The 15,372-nt window shown below is 42.4% G+C and overlaps 1 protein-coding gene across 2 annotated transcripts in view; it reads right to left on the bottom strand.

The window, feature by feature from the left end:
- PPM1H (protein phosphatase, Mg2+/Mn2+ dependent 1H) overlaps positions 1–15,372 on the bottom strand; it is a 129,960-nt gene that overhangs the window by 6,272 nt on the left and 108,316 nt on the right. For both annotated transcript variants that reach the window (XM_064655810.1, XM_064655809.1), the window contains exons 7-9: positions 14,815–14,878; positions 13,048–13,155; positions 4,393–4,544 (exon numbers count right to left, since the gene is read on the bottom strand). In XM_064655810.1, coding sequence (XP_064511880.1) covers positions 4,393–4,544; positions 13,048–13,155; positions 14,815–14,878 — 324 coding nt within the window. The remainder of the gene's footprint in view (positions 1–4,392; positions 4,545–13,047; positions 13,156–14,814; positions 14,879–15,372) is intronic.

Raw genomic sequence — 15,372 nt, 5'->3', positions numbered from 1 at the left:
TGATGCTAAATTCAGGTAATGTTGTACAGCAGCAATGCACCCCTGCTACTAATGGTACCAAGTGATAAAATTTCCAGCCTTCACTAGTTTTGACAAATGATTTACTTTTAGCCATAAGAGAACAGCCTAGAGATACAAAATCCAACACGCTTGCACATACACATGCACACTGTCTGTATGTTCCAAGATTAGTCTGTACCAACAACCTTGAGCTGTAATAGCAAGATAACAAGAAGCACTGGCCTTACTGCCCTAATGCAACATCAAATCCTTTTTTCTAATGGGGTAAAACCAAACACACATACTTGTACTCCTCAGTTCCCAAATCAGATGCAGGGCTAAGGAACAAAAGGACTCCATGTGGCAAGCAAGAAACTGAAATATTTATTCACAGCATGTCTGATTCTGAGTGAATTTTGGCAAGAACATACTTCCCAAGGATTTTTCAGCTATTGTCACAACTTAAGAGAGAAACACCCATCCTTCTGCAAGAAAACTTTGCTTTCCTGCTTTTTCTAATTAACAAGGGCTCCCCACATCTAAAAAGTACAAAGGAATGAGTATTGCTTTTGATTGTGTTAGGGTTTTGCTGCTGAGTGTTTGGAAAGGGCAAGATAAAAAAAAGGAATTTTAATAAACCAGAAATTCTCTCATAGACAGACTGTGAAATACTGAAGAAAACCAACACAATGAAGCAAAGGGAAAGGAACAGGTGAAGGCAGCAGTGAAGTAACATATTCCTCTCCTGTGTAGAGCTGAATTGAAGCAATGGTGTTCAACTTGGCACTAGAGAAGATAGGGTGAGTCTCTTGTACCTGGAAATGAATAGGAGCAACAGTCCATTATTGAATGTTTTATTCTCCAGCACTGTGAAATTGGGATTCAGCTCTAGAGACAGCATTAGAGAACTGCTGAAGTAGTTTTAAAGTATCCACTTCCTCCTAATGAATAGCCTTGCTGGAATACAACTTTTGTGTTTTAAGAATAAATATGTGGGGTTTTTTTCTTCTGCTGGAGCTTTCTGTATTGATCAGTGAAAGTACTGCAGGAGAAATGGTGATGGGGGTAATTGTGTTGCTGTCTGAGCAGCTTATCTTCTCACACCCAGCAGAGGTGGAGGAGCTCCCCAGCATCCTCCTAAATCTCTACCTAGTGTGAGAGAGAAAGTGAGAGGGAACAAGAAAGGACAAGAGGAAGGATGAGAAATAGAAGGTTCCCAAGATCAGGGGGTAAACCTGCATAAGTGCAACTGAAGGAAAAGGGCAGAGTCACGCTTTTCCCTCTTCATACCTCTTCAGAGAGCTGATGTATGGAAAGCAGCAGTGTGTCACTACCACCTATTCTTCACTCAGAGTCCCCTTAATGCTCATCTGCCACAATACCCATAAGAAATCAGCTAGCTAAGAAATCCAGCTCCACCCCAGCCTCTTCACTCCATCACAGTATTCACCCAGGAACTGTTTTCTAAACAAGTCTGTGCCTATCATTCACTGAGGCTCCAAATCCCCTGAGGTTGTGTCTGCATGGCTGGATGAAGACAGACCCGAGGACTTTGCTCTCCCTGCACTTGGAGATGTCCAGGCATATGCTATGTTTGACAGGATTCAGAGATGTTTTTTATGTGGGCAACAAACACTCACAGTAAATATCAGCAGGAGAGAGTCCCAAGAGCATTGCCGAGGGCTGTAAGCTCTTACCCATGAGGCTATAAAGTAAATTTTAATCCAAATGGGAGGAATATTGCTCCCACAAGGAACTAATTATGTAACAGATAAGTACTCTGTAGCTCTAAAATCCTGTCTTTTGTTTGTTTGTTTTTCCTTGTTAATATGCTGCTGTCAGGGAGTAAGTAGGCTATTGGGTCAGGAGGATCCAGGATTTGCTCCACAGGTTGGCTCTCTGGAAAACCAGAGTGCAAGTCTCTTACATTCTGACAAGTTTTCTACATCCCTAGAGATATTACATTTCCAGCTGATCACCTCACCACAGACTATGTCACTACCCCCATCACAGAACCTGACATTTTCTAGGATAACATTTCCTTTAAACATAACACTGATAATACAGCAAACAAGATTTTCCTGTCACTGACTAGTGAGAGGAATGAACACAGGTCCACAGCCTGACCTGCTATGCTATTGTAAGTTCATTAGTTATACCTCATTTAGACCACTGTGAAGTAATTACATAAAACCTCTCACATAGTACTTTAAAACCTTTAAATATTCTTTACAACCAAGCAGCAAGAGCAATTCCACAAAGGTAATTTTCATAAATATCATTGTAAACTATATGAGGGACTGCTCCAATTACCTTTTGTATGCTGGCATGAGAAATGTCTTGTCCCTGCTATTTGTAAGCCTCTAAATGACCTAGCACAAAGTTGCTTAAAAGAACAAATTGATTTTCAATTTGGATGTCCATTCATAGACCAGCAGGTCAAATACCAATAAATGTGTTTATTCTGTTATAAACAGCAGACTCAGTTCTGGAAGGAGTGGCACTCACGTTGGCACAAACAGCAGCTAATTCCCCACAATTACTAGAGCTAAACTGGTACAAGCAAATCTAAATGAAACAAAGAAAATTTCATTTTGCTTTAGTGTTTCTGATTGCTGAGTGTTCTATAATGGATGAAAAAACTACTCACCTAACAAGTAAAAAAGATCAAACAAAGAATTCCCCTTCCTGCTGCAGCAAACATGGTGGCCATCACCAGCTCAGTAAAGACCAAAAGGAACTAGACAGACTCAACACACCCTGACTGTATTCACAACAGACAGGACTGGTGAGGATGGTAGGCAGGGACAACTTTGCCCAAACACTGGATGAGAAACGGAGACAGGGGTAGAGGTATTGCAAGAAGTGCCTTTGCAAGAAGAGACTCAGGGGTGCAGGAATGAGAGCAGAAGCCCCTTGCATCTCTGAATGGTGTCAGGGCATAACTGAAAGTAGATTGGATGGGTCATCTCCTCCTACCTTAAATTAATGGCATGTCTGCATAGCATAGTACCAAATGCCCTGGAAGTGCCCCTCCCTAATTCTGCCTGATCTCCTCCCAGAGAGGGGGCAGACACACCTACATGTTTTGCTGAAGCAGAGACAGTCCTGGCTGTCTTTCATACCACATCTCATCTTTGGCGCAAGGAGGTGGGCAAGGTCAAAATATTGCAGTTGCAGCTTCATGTTAATCATTCATTCTCCTGATGATTGCAACAAAACCTCTTTTTGCATTCCATGTTTGTAAGTGTCAGGGTGAGAAGATACTATTGTTGAGCTATTGCAAAGCTGCTCTCACTTTAAAACCCAAGTGTCTGTCAGGGTGTCCATACGTACTTATCTTCCTTGTTTGCTGACAGAGAATGGGACTGACCCTGTGAAGATGATGACTTAGAAATATGAGAAACACCAAGCATTTTGAGATGGCTCTTGAAGGGTTATTTCTGAAACTCTGCTTTCCACAGACCAACTGGGGATATGGAAAATCTCTTTTCACCCTCTTAGCCCAGGGTGAGGCAGAAGACAGTGTTAGGGCTGAATTCAGGCGCAACACAAAGCTCTTCCCACTTTCACAGTCCTCCTGTTTACAAGCAAGAGACTTCTGATCTCTAGCATAATATTTTAAATCATAGTGACATGGAACTCAGTAGCAGGCAGACCTGTGGACTCACTCAAGGCAGATAGCCTCTAGATAGTTGTTTGGAAACTCGACTGCATGGTGGTATGTTTTAAAGACAGAAACATATAATTTAAGAGGCGATAAAGACAGGAAAATGAAAAGAATGAGGTAGAATAAAATTGTGAAATGAAACAGAATCCAATTAAATGGAGTCAGACTTTCCACCTCTTCCATCACCACACCTGTCCTGGTAGCACTAATCATTCCCTGCCAAAGGTGGGTTTCAGGGTTATACTATGAGCAAGAATGAGTAGGAACTCCACTATGCAGTATTTATATATACATACACAGAGAGAGAGAGACAGACGCTCAGTATGTCCTACTGAGAAACAGTCTTTAGTGTTAAGGGACTATCCAGAGGAGAGTTAAGTGGAAACCTGTGACTGCTCTAAACAGACTTGTTGCCATATATCTTCTAAGACTTCAGCCTCCTACAGTTTTCACAGGACCTTGTACAGCCAACAAAGTGGATCCTATGCCAAGATTCTGTGATCCCACACCTATTCCTTCGAAGGCTGCCAATTTTGAGTTATAACAGACTCTTGCCCCAAATGCCCGTGTTTGCTGTAGAGGCTCCATCCAACTTATTAAAATGTTTTCATATAAGTGTTGCATATTTCCTGAATGTTATTCATATCATACTTTCTACGAAAATATGTTACCAGAAAGAGCTCTTCTATGGAGAAGCTAGAAAATCAGGAATGAGCACGAACCTGTGGGGATCATCGGGGTCACAGTTTGGTAGAAAGTTAGTGACAGCTTCTGCCACTTCTTCATTTAACAGCACGTCCCAGAGTCCATCAGTAGCTAGGATCAGAACATCATCTGGCCCATGCTCATACTGCAGGAGGTCATAGACTCTCACCTAAAACACAAAAATCCAAGAGATTCATGAAGGAGGAGATTGTCAGATCTGTTTGCAAAGCATTGCTGGGCTTGGCTATGAGTTTAGCAGGTTCGGCCAAGGCACTGAAATACCTCCCAAGGCACTAATGGAGTCTGTCTGCAATTTAGCTCCCAACATGGCAACCCTTCCTGCTGCAGCTCAGCATGGCTCAGGTGCTAACCCCAGCCAGGATGGATGCAAGCATTCCTAAGCCAGGCTCTAAAGTACAGTGCTGCTGTTGCTGCCAGAAGGGCTTGAAGCCTCCCCCACCCAGCTGCCTTGTTTCAGTGTGTGAGGCTCTTCCCTATCATTGGCAGCACTAGTCATATGGAAGCTGAATAATTTATTTGATGAATTTTTGATATTTTCTAATAAAATATTCACAAATAATTGTTTTCACTATTTGTCTAGATCCATTTAACTCTGCCAGATAAATTGCATGTTTGGAAATATCTGTGTGGCACCAGGCATTGCATTCACTTTCCTAAACCTGAGGCACCTGCTGCACTAAAGTGTCGTGCCTGAGCAAGCGAGTGGTTCCATGACATGGACAAAAACTGTTTACCTGCTCAGTCAGATGTATCTGTAAACAGCTAAAGACTGATTCAAGATCTGCACAAAAGTGAAGCTTATTCACACTATTAAATTGTCCACTGACTTCAACTTGTCTGTCTGCAGCTCCAGTCAGGGTGATCACTGCTGGCATCTTCGTAACACCCTGCCTTTAAAACAACCTCAACCATCCTCTTCCCAGAGAGGCTGGGGAAAGCTGGGAGTGGAGGGGGCAGTCACAGGGGTGCTGCAAGGCCATCAGCTGATCCGGAATACAAGCAAAGGCCATGGAAAGTGTTTCAAAACAAGTCTTTAGTTTGGTGTAACTCCCCTTCCAGTGCCTGCTGTGCTCCAGCTGACAAACCGCCTCCAATTCCCAGGTTGTGATGGGGAGCCATCACCAAGCACTCACAGAGCACTTTAATTACACCAGCAACAATCACAGATTGAAAGAATTGTAACAACCTTGGCAAGGCACACAGGAGGAAAGGATCGTCTGTACTGAAGTTTGGAAGTGGTGCACCTTGTCATGCACCCTGCTCCAGTCTTGGACTCCACAAATAGCTGTGGCAATTGGGAAATTTGTCAGTCCAAGCACTTGGCATAACTAGAAAATATGAGCTGTTTTATTCTCTCTTATGGTGCCCTCTCCCCTTAGGAGCCATGGAACAGGCAATACACATAAAATGCCTGGACCTTTTAATGTAATTATGCTTTTATGGGACTGCAACAAGTACTGGAGGAAAAAAAAAATAAAAAAAAATCACCAAGACCTGGCTGCTAATACTTACCAGTTTGCCTTTCACTCATAAGCACAAGAAGGTCATTTGTTAAATATGACCTTCACTATCTAAGGTAGCAGCTGAATAAGGCCTTTGGAGAGGATTAAATTCAAAGCAAGATACTCTCTTTATTAGAGCATATCTCCTTATTCAGATTGAGTGGTAATATAGAAAAGATCCCTATATGCAGCACAGCTCTCATCTCGAGCTCATTGCATGGAAATCAGTAGCTGTCATAGCCTCCATTCCCAGAATTTAGTTCAGCCTCTTAACAGCCCACGGTTTCAACTTGGAAATCACTGGGGTGTGGAGGGTAAGTGGGCCAACACAACCATCAATATGCAGCACACATTCTGGTAAGATCTCTTGGGGACTAGAAACTATTTGAGAAAGCATCAGGGTTAATGCTCAGGAATGCACTCAGCACCAAGCCCCTCAGAGGGCTAACCAAGCTTTGAACGTCAGTGCTGGGAAAAACATATCTGCCATGGCTCTCCAACCAAGGCAAAGGTGTGAAACTAAAGCCATGCATCACTGATTTGAATCCTCCTGAAATGAACAATCTTGTCTGACTGGAGAGCAGCACTGGGGCAGATAAGAAACTTGTCAAAGCTACCTGCAGCCAACCCACAGGTCGAAAGGTAAGAGCAATACTAAGAACATGTTTTGTTTTGTGGGAAAAGGAAAAAAATGCAATCACTGATTTATTGGGTAATCTGGGAACAGATTTATTGGGTAATCTGTCCAAGAAGGACAAGCTCTGTGAACCGAGCATCTCCAGAAAGGCATGCATTGAGAAGGAACTAGATGTCAGAAGTGGTGCAGGGAACAGTGGGATGAGCAATAAGGGATGTTAGGCTGGTCTCTAGGCTAAGGAAAAGGGAATGCCAAGGTTACAAGAGACAAGCTTGGGGCAACTTCAGGTAAGATTCTTGTATACAAGGGACCAGTTGGACATGCAAAAAAATGTTTACTGAAATGCAGCTTTGTCTGTCTTCTAATTACCTTACCTTGGATTTCTAAAATACAGCTGTAGGTGCCCCTAGTATGGTACTAACAAAAGGAGTTAGAGCTGTCCAGTCTATTGCAGGTACAGTTTATGTTCGCAGACCACCTTGCCCGGGCAGAGAAAGTAGCCAGCTCCTAACCCTTTATTTTTCTGCAAGGAGCTTTGTTCTAGTTCTTACTTGGTTCAGTGAGGGTTTCTTACAGTAGTGATATGTGCCTTCTGCTGGACATGGATCAGTGTGACAGCAGAGCTCTTGGAGGCACATAGGTTGGGCAGCTCCACCAAGGCATGTGGAGTGGAAGCTCAGACCAGCAGGGCTCAGTGAACACCCCCTCCACACACATCCCACAGCTCATTGACTGCAATGGAAACAACGATTTTATTTTCTTAAATTCTAGAGTCAACCTTCCCCATGACTGCCTCCCTTCTGTAGCCGTATTTCAGGGTGTAAACAGTGAGGTTTAACCCATGTTCTGTCTGTGACACAAGTTTGCACAAAGCTGCACACACTGCAAAACAGCACTGAATAGCCCCATTTGTGCAGGTGACAATTGGCCAGACAATGACTGGCAGTGCAAAGGTTTCCTTGACTAAGGCTGCACCCTTGACAAATTTTCTAACAATGCCATCCTGAATCTTCAGTCTTTCCCTCATGAATCACTGCTTCTGCAGCCAGACATCGATCCTAATAGTAGCCCACTGAACTTGTGTCCTCTGCCCCAAATGCCTTGGGCTACCTGTGCATTGTCCTCTGCCTCCCATGCTGCCCTGAGAGCCTTCTCAGCAACTCCGTCCAGCCTACCAGCTCCTTCTGTGCTGCCCTGGCAAAGCTTCTCACTCTTTAACTTAATCTCTCTGGAGGATCAGGGCAGTCCTTAAAGGAGTCCAGTTTAGTCACCATACTTCTACTATCCACTGATGTCTTACTTATGTAAAGCAGCTGACCTGTTAACTAGCTAAACTTGACATTTGTAACCAGAAAATGTAAAAAGCCAGCTATAAGGAAGAAACAGTAGAACCTCACCAGCAGAGGCAACCATGAATACAAGCACTGGGTTACCTTTATGTCCTATATATAGGACAATACTAGTTAACCTGACTAGTTAACAGATCTGCTGATAGGTAACAGTGGATACACACCACTGGAGCACGTGGTCACACACATCTTTCTGAATGTGCGTTATGCAGTTTGTCACGTAATGTCTTTCTTCAATCCAGATATTTGTTTCTCATATTACTCACCTACGTGCAGTCAAGAGCATTGAGAAAACCGCTCTGTGCAAGCAATGAACAAACAGGTGGGCTGGTTTTATATTTACATTTGCAAATGGATCTACCCACTGGACAAAACCTGCCTTTGGCTGCTGAAAGGGACCATGGCAGCTCTGCAAAGGTGCTGGGGTTCGTTTGCCAGGTTTGTTTTTAAGAGTCCCTGCAGCTCAAAAACCGTTCACAACAGTGACATGCGAGCCTGCAGCCACCTGAGGTGCCAGCCTCGGGGGAATTCGAGCCTGCATTCACTCGCCTGCACTATTGATCAACTTGGCAACTTCAATAAATTAAGCCCTTACTTAATTGTATCATCCCTTTTTATGCACAGTGTTATCCAGTGTAGCTTTGCTGGCAAACGACAAGATCTTTCAATACCACCCTCCAAGTAATTTATATGTAAATAATAAAAAGCGGGTCCCAACACTGCTCCCTGCAGCACTCACCAATTAATCTCCTTTTAGCTTTTTACTGCCACCCTTTGTTTCCTGCCCTTTAGCCAATTTCCAGTAGACTGTGCCAACTTTCCACTTAGTCTGTAGCTTCATATCTTTTATATTAATAACCTGTGATGCAGAGCAGTTTCACAGATGTTTTCTGAGAAATCAAAGTGCTCCTGCAAGAGCATCTACTGCATTTATTATTCTTTTTTTAATTCTCTTGTAGACATAACCTGAAGGACCTCCAGCCACTAAAGTGTGATGTTTGCTTCCTGAAACCGCCTTGACTCCCTTTGATCACACTGTACTTCTCTGTGTACTTACCTTATTTGTTCCTTTCAATGGTGTAATTCCTAAAGATTTCTCCAGAAGGCAGATGTGAAACTAAAACAGTCTCCTTGAACATATTTGTAGAGTTGTCAGAAAGATTTTATTAACATAATGGAACAAGAAAAATTCTCCTTCATTACCTTCTTATCATTTGCTGTGGTGGCTGGCTTCGGGTTCATCGCTGGCAAGGGCCAAATGCTGCCATCAGAGCCACATCTCTCCTCACCAAATGGCTGAGCTCCAGTTCAAAAAATTTCAAGATAAAATTCTGCTTTTCAGCTGCAACAAGGTAGCTCTTACTAAGTTTTGAAAAGCAGAATTTCCTGCTGAAAGCTTTCAAATTAACTGTAGCATTATGAAAAATAAATATTTAATTCCATGCCAGAGAGCCTCAGTCATGGCTTGCCTGCTTTGTGCTACTCATTATAAGAGGTTCAAATCTCTAGAGCTCACCAACCTGCAGAAGTCCTCCAAATCTGGCCTCATAACAGCTGAGCCACTGAATACTGATTACATTTGTCAGTCTTGGCTACATGACTTCTCCCGTAGCCTGGCACTCTATCAAAGTATCTTTTCACACCACCTTCAAATTACTATTATATGCCTATTTCTGGATGCGGTCTCAGAGACATTTACCTTTCCTTGAGCTAAATTTTGGTGGACATGACATACCAGAGCTTTGTCACCCTGGATGTAAATTGTTCTGAAAACTCACCACATTGCTCCTGACTTGGGAAAGGACATTGTAATTATGGCACAGAAACAGAAGCCAGAGGACTTGGATCCTCCCTCTGTCATGACTCACTGTGAGTCTTAATTTCCTGTGCCTCCCCTTTTCCAGGTCTGGAAACCACACATTGTGCTCCCCTACTCCTATATAAACAATTCGAAATCCAATGCTGCACAAGGGCCAAATATGACTGCTGCTTGATGCCACTGCCTTTGCTTCCAAGTGCCAAGCTTCCCAGATGGCAGCATAAAGATGTAGTGTCTTAATGCTGGTTTCTGTGCAAGGTGTACTGTCCTCTTATGGACAAAACATGTCTGGGAAAAACATGAGGAGTTAAAGCAGTGGAGCTCTTTCCGGGAAGAGAAGGAAAAGATGAATAAGAGAAGGAGGTGCAATGGAAAGCAACTAGGAACATACGCTACTTCCTAATAATACTCAGGGTTGGTGGTTTCTTTGCCAGTATCTCTAAATTAAGATGGTTGGTGCTCTCTCTTTCCTCCTCCCGCCCTCATACATTTCTGCTGAATTTAGCTGTGAAAGGGGTGTGGAAAAAAACCAATTTTGCTTCCCTTTCGCAAAGCAGTTAAGAGATCCTGAAACGTGGATAGCATACAAACTGGATGTCATATTCCAGAATTTGAACACATACAGACACATTCCACACAAATCAGAAAAGCCCATGAGAAGCTTTGGTTTATACACACAGACAAATACTGCAGCAGCAATTGGCAGAGATGATACTGCAGGGATGCTGTGCTGCAGCCATTATGTACCCCAGAAACACTGGGTCTCAGCATGTCAGAAAGAAAAATAAATAGGTAGAATTGCATCATTTTTCTGGCAATAAACAAATCCATCAGAGTGATGAGGCCAGAACTACTGCCTGTCTGTCTGAGGAGAACAGGAGCAGGTCTTAAGTGAGGGACACCACACATTCAGAGGGAGAGAGGGAAGGTACACGATTGATAGCAAGAAAACATGAAGAAGGGGCTGTCTGTAGATCGCCGCCGTTTCTTCAGGGCCAGAATCTCTCAGCACTGTTTTAATTTTTACTTTTACAATTGAAATTTCAAATATACTTTATATATAATAACTATACATAATTTTTATATTGCTGTTTGCAAGCACAGAGGCAAGAGGCAACCACAGTGCCACTCCATGAGTAAGGGGTGGATTGTGGTGGTGCATCCTTCCTCCCTGCCCCTCCTCAGGTTACATTATAATGTCAGAAATGCTCATTAGGCCTCAGTCTTGATGAACAGTATCAGGGCTAAGGTCCTCTTGAGCTTATCAGAAACACTGCCTGCTCCCAGAACTTACGCTGCCTAATAAGTTGCTGGTTTTTTTCAAACAGCCTTGGAAACTTATTTTTCTTGCCTGAATAACAACTCAAATGGAACAACATTATAACAAGTTACCAACCCAAAATGCAGCCAGAACAGAAAATTACTATGACCAAAGCTAGCTCTCTTGCAACCCTATAAACAGTGGTCCTCAGTGAGATCCTTTGAGCTTTCTGGGATGGCAGTGGGCTGCAATCGGCAATCTCTCTCTGAGTGGGGCCTCTCAGAGCCAGTGAACTCTCAAGTTTGCTGCACTGGAAAGACCATTGCTGAACACCAGTGACAGAGCCTGGGCTGATAATCCCACTCCTCAAGGCTCAACCCTTTGCCTGCTGAGGAGATGCAAAAGCATCCGACATGAGTACTTCCCTGAATTTAGGAATTTTTCACAGGAAAATATGTACTCTGTACATATTCCTTTGTGTCTGTGTGTGTATCAGTGTGAATATGCTGTAGCAAATGTACTATGAATGTTGCTCTCTTAGATTCTTAAGTATGTTACATTTGTATGTAAGTTAAGCCTGTGAGTTACTGTGTGCTCACAGTAAATTTTAAAGAATCTTTTGTTAAATTGTTCAAGTTAGACTATCGATTATGTGTTGTTAAATTTAAGTGTTGTTAAAACCTTTAGGCCTAAACTGTTGGTCAAGTCCAGAGCTAAGTTTGGCAAGGGGGTCCACTCTGAACCTTGTGACTCAATGGGAAGGTATTCCTTATTCCTTATTCCTTTTTATCCTTACCCTTTCTCATCCTTATCCTTTTTTGTCTCCAGCCTCCACATACGTAATTTTTAGTTGACTTTAGTTTTAGATTGACTGATTTTAGATTTTATTCCAATTTTTCGGTGTGTTTCAACCATCTAGTAAGTAGTACAGTGAACCTTGCCAATTTTGTTGCACTTTCATTTTAATATTAAACTGCTTTTGTCGATAGCTTTGCCAGCGATTCTTTGAACAACCTAAAGCACTCCTTCACAACAAACTGGTCTTAAAGATGTTCTAAGCAAGGTTAATTTAATAATTTTGTTCCTTCCTAGCAGTATGATGTCATTTGTGTGTTTTCATTCTCTCATACTGCTATAGCAAGCAATAAATTCAAGGTCAAGTACTGGGTATGTTTAAAACTTCAGCAAGCCCGCTAACAGTGGACAGTTTTCAGCATTTGGGCCATGGAAGCAAAGCTGTCATCATTTGGTTTGCCCTTGCTTAATATTTTATGAAAAATATGTGACATCTGTTCCTTGACATAGGAACAGGAATGCAGTTACAGAAGGAAAAAATAGCAAGGTTTGCATGTTCCTTGTTAACAAATACATTCAAATCCCATTGGAAGGCTTGATATCCTTCACTGCAAGGTCTCTGGTGGTCAAAATCTGGATGGAATTGCTTGTGACGAGCAATTCAAAACGAAGGAGGCATTTAAAACTACCCCTAACCTGAATACTGCATAATCTTCTCATTACACCAGCATTTGGGAATGCACACTCATTATTTGGTGTTTGCACAAAACTATCATAATGAATTTAGAACTGAAGGTTAAGGAGCAGACAGATGGAAGCATAAAGTATGCTTCCTGTGGCTCTTGGCATTTTCCTGCTTAAGAGTTCATCTGCGTAATGCAGGATACTACGCTGCCATGGAAGACATCCATCTGGAGTACACGGATTTACATCTGTGAAGGCACCATGATGTAGGCCTCGACGGGAGCTGGAGTACATGAAGGTGGGGGGAGAGATGGGTGCCTGTCACACTGAATGGCAAGGCTATGAGATAACCGTAGACCCAGGAGTAAGAAGGAATCAATGCTCTGCCAGGGATATGGAGCAACCAGAGCCAGGGCACATAGCTCGGTAACTTACAATGCTCCTACTATGTGGATGTTACTGTCATGCTGCACCTTTGGAAAGGGCAGCATGTTACCTGTACTGGACCCACAATCAGAATGGACAATTGAGAAGAACAAATAAGCACACTAAGTAAATTTATTTCCCTCTCACATATCAGACAGTTGAACCTTGGCCGTTTTACCTCAGGAGAAGAGGACAGGAAAGGTTTGATGTATATATTGGAGTCATGTACTTTCAGGTCATGGTCTCCCAGTCCTCGGGTCACTCCAATTGTTGCCATAACCCGAGCCTGGAAATAAAGAAAAGCGATGGGATCAAATCTTGTTACATGCACTGTGTCAACAGGGAAATTCCTACTCTGTAACTGCTACAGTTGGGGATGAATTCCATTTTATTTCCCAGAAACTCTAGATTCAACAGAGCTAATCAACATCAAAGCTTTTCACATTCATGTCATCTCAATTTTCCTCATTATTCCAAGCTTTGTATTCATCTACATCCCGCTCTGTGTACACCCATTTAAGACTGTGACCATCTGTAAGGGATTGGGACTGTGGAAACCTAAACCAGTCACCCCACTCTCCAGTAGTTTATGAAACGTTCCTTCAGCAAATTATACTATTAGCAAACAGATTTTATAAAGAGGGTAAGGAGCTTAATTACTCACATAAGGAATCTGTGGCATCTTCCTATTGACATATTTTTGTATATTCCCTCCCCCAAGGAAAAGTGTCAAGGGCCACCTTAAATTGCTGAACACACAGGTGACAGTGGCACTGACCATAGTGCTGTGAAGAGTCACTCTATAGCAGGTCTGCAGGTACCTCAGGTCTGCTACTTCCTCCCCCAAGCAACATGACTCGTCTCCCAAGAGGTGCTGGGCTCTATTTCATTAATGCTTCTCCAAAGACTGACCAGGCAGCTGCCTCACAGGGAGCCCTGCTCTCTGTGGCTTGCTTATCGCTTCGCCCAAAGTCTAGCTTAGCCACAGCAGCTTCTGAACAAGGGTGTTCACAGCACCAATAGCAGCAAGCAACGGACTCGAAATCATTTTGCCTCACTAAATCCTGGCTCCATAAGGCAATAAGAAAGTAAATTAAAAAGATGTGCGTGAAACATTTTGCAAATAATTATAAACCTAACCAAATTCAGAGATAAGCTGCAGGTCTGAACCTATAAAACTTAGACTAATTTTGAAGAATGTCTATCCATGAATTAAGAATCTAATGCAGCAGGAGAGCACTATTTAGAAACACAGCAAGCATACAAAAATTAGCAAACTGACACCACTGCACCCTTATATTGATCCTATTGCTGCATCCAGCTAAGCTTGCTAGGACCAGCACTAATGATCTCACTGTTCTTAATCACAGAGCAGGAAACAAAGCATACCTAAACGGAACAGCGTTTCTCCCTTTCAAGAAAAACCAGCAACCTTCATGTATCAGAAAAATTCAACAGTGAGTTCCATGTGCACTAGCTGAAGAAGGAGTGTTGTACTTTACAAATCCTGCCCTGATCCCTCCCCTTCCTAAATTAGAGTTTTGCATCTCAAGCACTATTAAATATCTTCCTGCTTTGTTTCAGCAAACATAAGGTATGTCGCTATCTTCATCCAGCCTAGTTATTTTTACAATGAAACAGGAACATTTTAAGTCAATTATTAAGACAATCTCATTGCAGCCTACTTACAATGAGAGAAAAACAAAAGCAAACTGACAACAAATGACTGTTTGCTATAAAATTGCTTTTTAGTATGTTGAGCTCTCCCTGCCGCCCCCAGACATGAAACTGATTTATGAGAGAATCAAAATATTCTTTAAACCTGTCAAAACAATAAAATAAAGAGATACTGAGTGGAAAACACTGGACTGCCACAGGCTAAACTGAGTGGTAAACAGCACAGAATTCCTTCTTCCTTTGGTCTGAGGAAAGCAAACATGCCCACCTTCTTGCCTTCTCCATATATAAGGGGAAACTTCAAGTCATCTTCCTCAATGGTTTTGTATGCCCTGTGGGGGGAGGACAAACAACACTTATAAAGCTTGCACTCAATTAGTGACCCAGCGCCCTGAAACAAGCAGCTGTGATTTAAAAAAGAAAAAAAAAATCATTATTTTTCCTAGGGACTCTGTCTTTGAGCCAAGTTGTAAATTTCTTTTTCTGCAGAAAGGTTTTCTGTAAATAACTATCCATTTCACCTAAAGGAAAAGTGAAGATGGAGAAATATCTAACATACCAGGCTGCTCCTATTGCTTGCAAAGAAAGAAGTGGACTGCAATAACATCCTAATGAGGTAAGATATGGTTGGATATGGTAGCAGCTATACCATAATACAGTGTCATAAATAAACCAACTCCAACCAACCAACCAACCAACCAACCAACCAACCAAAACAAACAAAACAACCCCAAACCCATCAAGAAACTAATCAATGCCTATATTCACACTGTTAACGTGAAACGGTGAGCAACAACAGGACATGTACACAGTCATGGTGTGAAGC

This window comes from Pseudopipra pipra, chromosome 5 (genome assembly GCF_036250125.1).
Source record: "Pseudopipra pipra isolate bDixPip1 chromosome 5, bDixPip1.hap1, whole genome shotgun sequence".
In the NCBI taxonomy this organism is placed as follows: Eukaryota; Metazoa; Chordata; class Aves; order Passeriformes; family Pipridae; genus Pseudopipra; species Pseudopipra pipra.
The sequence above is the reverse complement of the archived record's forward strand: the minus strand, read 5'-3'. Positions and strand labels throughout refer to the sequence as shown.